At 29.8% G+C, this 7,316-nt stretch overlaps 2 protein-coding genes across 2 annotated transcripts; both read left to right on the top strand.

Annotated features, from left to right (window-relative positions):
- Positions 1-716: 716 nt before the first annotated feature.
- On the top strand, positions 717-5,199 carry LOC108743501. Its single transcript, XM_018479075.2, has 3 exons — positions 717-929; positions 4,278-4,490; positions 4,550-5,199. Exons 1-3 carry the CDS (start codon positions 866-868, stop codon positions 4,762-4,764), a joined length of 492 nt encoding a protein of 163 aa, XP_018334577.1. The 5' UTR covers positions 717-865; the 3' UTR covers positions 4,765-5,199.
- Positions 5,200-6,250: 1,051 nt separating this feature from the next.
- LOC108743500 lies at positions 6,251-7,221 on the top strand. The gene is made up of 3 exons (XM_018479074.2): positions 6,251-6,519; positions 6,628-6,786; positions 6,853-7,221. The coding sequence occupies exons 1-3, from the start codon at positions 6,459-6,461 to the stop codon at positions 7,080-7,082; spliced, it is 450 nt and encodes a 149-aa protein (XP_018334576.1). The 5' UTR covers positions 6,251-6,458; the 3' UTR covers positions 7,083-7,221.
- The last annotated feature ends 95 nt before the right edge of the window (positions 7,222-7,316 follow it).

The following is a 7,316-nucleotide window of genomic DNA, read 5'->3' as shown; positions in this document are numbered from 1 at the left end:
CAATTTAGAAAAACCCTTTTGAATAAAAATTGAATTGAAGTAAATAATTACAGGAAGTGGATACTTTTTAGCCTTGCTCATAAAGTGTGTAGTATTCAAGGACCTTATCGCGATTTGTACGTATTTTTTTATTCGGTACAGTTATTGTAAACAATGATTTTTCATCTTTATATGTACGTATGAATCGTTAAATCGTGTACTTTAATATATAATCCATGCAATGTGCGTAAATGTCGGTTTTTGAAACCAGCACTGCTGTTTAAACCGCCTAGGCGCAATTGAAAGTAACGAAGTATTCGTAATGGTCAGGATATCTATAAATTATGAGAACCAGTTATGCAAAAAATATTTTAAATAAGTTTTCTTGTTTGGTTTCAGTACCACGCCGCCATTAGGGCCATTTTTGGGTAACTAAACATTCACCAATAACGTAAAACAATTACAGTTACTTATAAATAGTTCAAAAATAAAAAGTTCATTTTCTTTCGTTATAAAAATGAAACAGTTACGGTTTACAGTAAGTAATCCTATTTCTTCATGATAGGAGAAGTGTAACCTTTGAACAAAAGTGTGTTTTTCTTTAACCTGACTAACTGAATGACGCACAATGTTAGATTCATACAATAAAATGATCATAAGAGTCATTAATATTATGTTCAGTTTCATGAAGTAAAACTGGATAGAGTTCAGTTAAAGAAAAAGTAAAATTCCACGCCCAACGTGAGGGTGGGAGTCAGATTAATTGTGGCCCGTTTCCTCTTTGGTTTGTTGCGTGCTTAAGTTATGCTTCATTTTTTCGTCAACTACATAGCGCGAAAGTTGTTGAGGTTTTAGTGCATTTTCCGAGAAAATTTTAAAAATAACAATGACAACATTAAACATTTATTGTGTTGCTGCAATTCTAGCAGTCTTGGCATTTGTCGAAAATGGTAAGTAAAATTAAGTTTTTCAAATTCATGTTCCAGGGGGTACTTTTAAACACAAAAGAAACTTTAGCGTTTTTTGGTCACTAACAATAGTAAATTAAAAAGCTCTCCTCATAAAGCTCCTCTTTACTTTTTGACTTTTTTTTTAAAACAAAATCTTTTTTTTTCCGTGTAAAGTTGTTTTTAACGCAAGTTTTGACGACAAATACAAGTTTTCTGTTGTTTTGGATCGATCATAGGTACTATTTTCTGCGCGCTTCTTTTTTTTCTCAATGACAAACAAAGTAAACAACTTTTTACTTGTCGATGGTCATCATAATCCATCGCTAAAGCTATTATTAAAGATAATGTGTATTATTACATAACAATAAAATCTTGATTAGTATACAGGCTTGTAGAATATGACGTACCTATCTAACTTATTGTTTATTCAATATCGCATGCTATAAATACAGTGACAATTGAAACAAAACTTTTATATAATTGTCACAAAATTAGTACCTAAATTATTAATGTATTACACAATCGACTATCTTGTGAAAAATATGAAAAATTACTTGTCTCTGAATTCCAGGTGCAATTTAATTAGTATAATTTAATTATTGGGTATGTGCTGATCGCTAACATATGAGTAACGAACCTTAATTGTTTAAAGACTGCATTTATTTCAAGAAATATATATCAGTAAAAGTTTTACATTTATTCCGATATATTAGAAGTAGGTTTTCAAATAACGAACATAAGTTTGAAGTTGAAAAATTCAAAAAGCTTTTCGGGACCTATCTCACGAGTCAAAACGTGCACAGTTGTTAATTTTACAGGCATTTAAAACGTTTGAACAAGAATTAACTAATGTCTTTGTTTTTCAGAATATCGAACCCAGTTATATTTAAACATTGATGTAAACTTGTTTTGATAGATTTTTCTTTTAGTATTTTTAGTTTTTTTTTTAGTATCTATCATCTTGAGCGGGTAATTTTTTTAATAAGGCTAGACCATCAATCAATAATTATCTAAATTGGCCATTAGTTAAAAACTGGGTTAATCCATCTCATAATAATTTCCTGTTCTATAACTAAAGACCATTTTAAAAATAGACTAAAACGCTATTCATGTTTTTCGATAAATAATAATTTATTTATTACTTCCAATCCATGTCAAGTTTTTTAGTACCTAACCAATAGTTTTTTGATGTTTATAGGCATATATAATGTGATCATCAAAAACCAAAATTTCTTTTTACTTATTATTACTTATTTTTATTAGATTACCTTGAACGCAAGTGGACGCTAATCATGTACCATAAATAATAAGCATTTTACGTTAGCAACGCTGAGGTTTTTAATTTATTTAAAAAGGTTAGCAAATATCAATGTTTTTATTTAATTGTATTATACATAACTGGTTACTTCATCAGGTACCTGTGGCGATTAGCAAGTTAATAAAGATTTATGTAGAAAACCTGCTGAATATTTAAAGTCATCTTTAAAAATAGGCGTTTGTAGAATTAGCTAATGTTTTGAGAACTACAAACTAACAAAAACATAAATTCGTTTTGTAATATTGTTAAACTGAGAGTAACAAAATTTCCTTATTGTCAAATTTTTCTATAAAAGAGAAATACTGGTTTCTTTGTAAACATTTGATTAATTAAATTTAACTTCTCAATTTAGAAACTTCGGAGAAGTATTAGAGTTGAGCGTTTCCTAGAGTTTCTGCGATAATGCGTTTATAAATCTAAATTAATATTGATTAGATTTTGATTGATGACAGACGACAGGGGTAAATATTAAATAAGATACATTCGCACCCTAGCACGAGTCGTTGAAAGAAAAATAGTAGATGATGGAAAAATTCCCCATTTACGTTTTGTTACTCTTGATTGGTTTTATTGATTTCTAAAGTAGTCGAAAGAAAAATCAACACTTAAAGCAAAATATCAAAAAAAATCAATTTTCATTTAAATTAGGGTTGTCAAACAAAGATGACAGTAATTATGGTTCGTTAATTTGAAGGACTCAAAAGGATAAAATACAATAAAGTTCAACATCAAGCAGCGTTAAGTAATGTGTAGCTTTTCTTTAAAAATGGATCGGTTAATTAAAAGAAGAAGATTGCAATAAATTTTGTTTAGTTATAGTAGTATTATATTTATTTATTTATATATGTTACCTGTGGATAACACAACGTGTAAGGTGACCTCAAAATTAGTAAACAAACAAAGTCACACCTTAAAAAGTTTTTCAGTATTGATTATCTATTTAATATTCACGAGCCAGTTTACTACGCTTTACTCTCATTTATAAATATATGTATATACAATAAAGCAATAATTATTTATTTAAAATTAACTAAGCACTTGAGGTGTAACGAATTGAATATAGAAATTGCATTTTTAATTAATCGGAAAATAAGAAAAAACAAAGTAGGTCAATAACTACACAGTAAGATAGTCAAGGATAGTACGTGGAATGAAAATGTAAATCGTATATCTTTGAGATTAAGAAAAGATTTTTAAGTCAAATAGTTTGAGAACAATAATTGAAACAAAGATTTTTTATTTTTTTTAGTAAATTGTAACCTGATTGGACCTTTATGTGACAAGGGTCTCGAAAACATGCCCATAATATTTTTACGCCATTTCATAGAATCAGTCGTAAAAATTAACGATCAATTTCACAATTTTGTGAATGTGGGTTTGTAAACTATTATTTGTTTATGTCAAATGCGTAACTAGTATTTATAGACTATGTTTTCGAATATATTCTGTAGATCTCTTGATCAAAATGGTGCATGATCTAGTAGATTATACACGTATAATACAAACCTAGTGTAGTATAAGCAAGGATGACTAACTGAAAAGTCAAGGTAAATTAAAGCGAAATACTTCAACGATTCTGTCATTGCCGGGAGTAACAATAACATCTAAAAAATAAAAAATAAAGATTATCCTGACACATTCGTGTTGCACCCATAACATCGACTGTTAGTTTTTGTATTCTTAAAATAATTATTATAAAAGAAAATCTGTGGCGCTACTACTGTATTAATTCAAATTTCAAGATGGCGGTTATACGAGAAGATGGCCTCTACGTTTACGAGTTATTATACCATTGTTGTATAAGTAATTGCGGCTCGATAATTGTTTTCGAACATGATTTTTTAATTTTAATTTACAGAAGCACATACTGTGTTTATGAGTTTTGATGTAAATGCATTATATCGAATACAATAAGTACAAAAGAAAATGATTATTCGCTGTAACAGTAATGGCGGCTAAACAGTAATGGCGGCTATAACAGTAATGGCGGCCTAACAATTGTTTTCAAACACGATGTTTTATTTGTTTAGGGGAGAGTCTTCGGTGCTGGTCCTGTTCGTCAGATACCGGAAATCTATGCGCAGATTACTTCAATTCAACCCAATTTTCACGTCTCAGTAGCTTCTACTCCAACAATCAAAACTACCAGAACTATCCTGTGTTACAAACTTGCGAAACCCAAGGATCCACTTATCCTTACAACCAAAACGGAAGGGCGGTTTGCATGAAGAAAAAACAAACCAGTAAGCATAATTATTCGCTTTCAATCAAAGACGTTTATAAAAATATAATTCATTTTTAGACTACGGCAGGACGAGTTACATTCGCCAGTGTCATTTCCTGCAACCTGGGGAGCAAGTTGGAAAATGCGCCCAAGAAACTACCCCCCGAGACGTTACTATCGATTTCTGTGAACTTTGCGACGTAGATGGTTGTAATGGAGCCACAAGTATAAAAACAACCATGTTTTGGATCGCACTTCTGCCTTTAATGGGAGCATTAATGTTAACTAAATAAAAACAACAATAATAATTTGCACTAGACAGTTACCATCCCATTACAAAACAATAAAGTACCTTATTATGAATAAACAAATATTTAATAACACATAGAAATAGTTAAAGATTCCTTTAATGTATTTGTCTAGTCCTAAAAAAAACAGTATTTTTGAATTTTGTTTGTGCAGAATGCATTTATGTGTTGCACTTTTTGGTAAAAAACAATACGTTTTGTTAGTTTTACATTTATTTGACTCTCAAATAACAAATACAAATATAGTTATAGGTGTTTTTATTTTCAGTTACAACGAAGTAAATTTCACAAAAATGTGTTTCCTTATTCTTCTATTGTTAAAGCTTTATACGTTACTTTTTACCATTTTTTTTGTTTGTAAATATGTTATAGGTAGATATGTTTTAAAGTTAAGAATATAGACAATACTGAATATCTTTTTATTAAATTTTTAATTAATCATATAATAATGTAAAAGTTCTAATTTTCTTTTTGTAAGTACGTATGTACATCACGTTTGGAGTTCAATTAAAATTAAAATCGAAATAAAGTCAAGTATTTACGAGTGTTTTATTGCTGTTATTAATGGGTATTATTGCAGTGTGTAAGTTTATTGGTAGTAACAATATTAACATACAGTAGAACGAATTCTTTTGAGAGACGAGATGTGGGTAGCATTTAATATCGTTAAAGGTTTTACATTATAGGGTGCATACATTATAGAGTAAATACTCCCCTATGTTTAATTTATTAAAAAATGAATTTATTATGTTAAACAGTCTGTGAATGTAGATTAAATTGCATGGAAAGATTCATACGGGATGTTTCTCAGAAACACTTTTTGACTGATATACAGGGTGCTTTTACAAACATTAGGGACAAATTCCTTATTACTTAGTCTTAAAATATGAAAACGTCAACAAGATGGCCGTCGGTAATTGACTAAAGAGAATGTGGATGCCACAGGTTTATACAATTTATTAGTATAATTGAATGAACAATTAAATGCTGTTTTAAAATTAGATAATTTCAATGCAGAAGAACAATATTGAAGTGTGCGTAGTCTTAAAATATGAAGACATCGACAAGATGGCTGCCGATAATTGACTACACAATGTGGCTGCTACAGAGTTGTACAATTTATTGGATACATAGAATGAAAAGTTATACGATGTTTTAAAATTAGATACTGTAATTTTAATGCCAAAAATCAATTTTGAAGTATGCGTAGTATAAAAAAACAAACACATCGACAAGATGGCTGCCGTTTTTTAGATGAATAAAACATGGCGGCTACACAATTTAACAGTTTACTAGTTTTATTAAAAAATTCAATTATTACGCACTGTTCTTATTAAATAGAAGCAAATTTACCAAGCAAACGTTACTGTAGAAGCAGATATCGATTTAAAATTTCTACTCGGCGTCGACTACAACACAGGCAACCCACCTTTACCTGATTTTACCGTTGTTGGTATTGTCTACCAACGAAGAAAACTTAACTTACCTGCTTTTGTTCGTATTAGTTTGCTTCGTTTGCTCGTTGATTCCTAAACAGGTGTGTCCAGTCATGTGACTGGAATGTTTAATTACTGCTGTTGACACTAATGAATGTCCGCCGATGTCATAAAAGTTGTTTCTGTCAATGTTTGTTTAGTGTTTACTTTTAGATTAAATGGTAAAATATTTATAATAACGTGATGGATATCAAGTGCATCATTTTCGCAACCGTAGTGCTTTGTATATCGTTAATTAATTCCGGTATGTATCGCTTCTCATTTTAATTCATTAGTCATTGATAAAATTTAGGTTGAGTTACACCCAAAACGTTCAATTGTTTCAATTAAATTGATGCTTAAATTATTTCAGTGGATGCTATCAAATGTTGGGACTGCAGATCGGACGCAGATCCAAAATGCTCCGATCCGTTCGATAATTCCACATTCGCTATAACCGATTGTCAACAACAAAGATTGGAATTTATCCCTGATGCAAAGTCAACTATGTGCAGAAAAATTAGACAAAAAGGTTGTTTAATATTAATTTAAATAGCGGCGAAGAAGTAATATCCATTTTTTTTAAATTTATTTTTAGTCCATGGTGTTTGGAAGTATATTAGAAGTTGCGCCTTTTTGGGGGAACCAGGGATAGAAGGAGATGAAAGGTTTTGTTTAATGAGAACAGGGACTTACAATATTTTTATGGAATATTGTACCTGTAACAGCAAAGATGGATGTAACAGTTCAAGTTCTTTAAAAGGCCTTCCAGTAATTGTTAGTTTAGCCTCACTCTTCAGTATTTTGATGGTCCAGATTTTTAGATGAAAAAAAAACTCATATTTCATTTTATTTTTGTTTTCGTAGTTCATCAATATCCAATGATTTTGGCTGTACAACGATATTTGTACAAAAAGAATCTCATATTTTCATCAATATTAAAAACCAAAAAAAAAAAAACAAGAAATACGTCTTTATCCTGTTATAATTATAATAAGATGTATAATTAAGATATAAGGTACAAATTCATCGTTAGTTTAACAATAATAATGTAGAAAAATC

This window comes from Agrilus planipennis, unplaced genomic scaffold, assembly GCF_000699045.2.
Source record: "Agrilus planipennis isolate EAB-ADULT unplaced genomic scaffold, Apla_2.0 scaffold560, whole genome shotgun sequence".
NCBI classification, from domain to species: Eukaryota; Metazoa; Arthropoda; class Insecta; order Coleoptera; family Buprestidae; genus Agrilus; species Agrilus planipennis.
This window is presented reverse-complemented; position numbering and strand designations above follow the sequence as displayed.

Bases quoted from the DNA above. Each gene is read 5' to 3' on its own strand.
- LOC108743501 (XM_018479075.2), top strand. From the start codon at position 866: ATGACAACATTAAACATTTATTGTGTTGCTGCAATTCTAGCAGTCTTG. The intron at 930-4,277 runs GTAAGTAAAATT...TTATTTGTTTAG, and splicing joins CTTGGCATTTGTCGAAAATG to GGGAGAGTCTTCGGTGCTGG. The intron at 4,491-4,549 runs GTAAGCATAATT...ATTCATTTTTAG, and splicing joins CATGAAGAAAAAACAAACCA to ACTACGGCAGGACGAGTTAC.
- LOC108743500 (XM_018479074.2), top strand. From the start codon at position 6,459: ATGGATATCAAGTGCATCATTTTCGCAACCGTAGTGCTTTGTATATCG. The intron at 6,520-6,627 runs GTATGTATCGCT...AAATTATTTCAG, and splicing joins TATATCGTTAATTAATTCCG to TGGATGCTATCAAATGTTGG. The intron at 6,787-6,852 runs GTTGTTTAATAT...ATTTATTTTTAG, and splicing joins CAGAAAAATTAGACAAAAAG to TCCATGGTGTTTGGAAGTAT.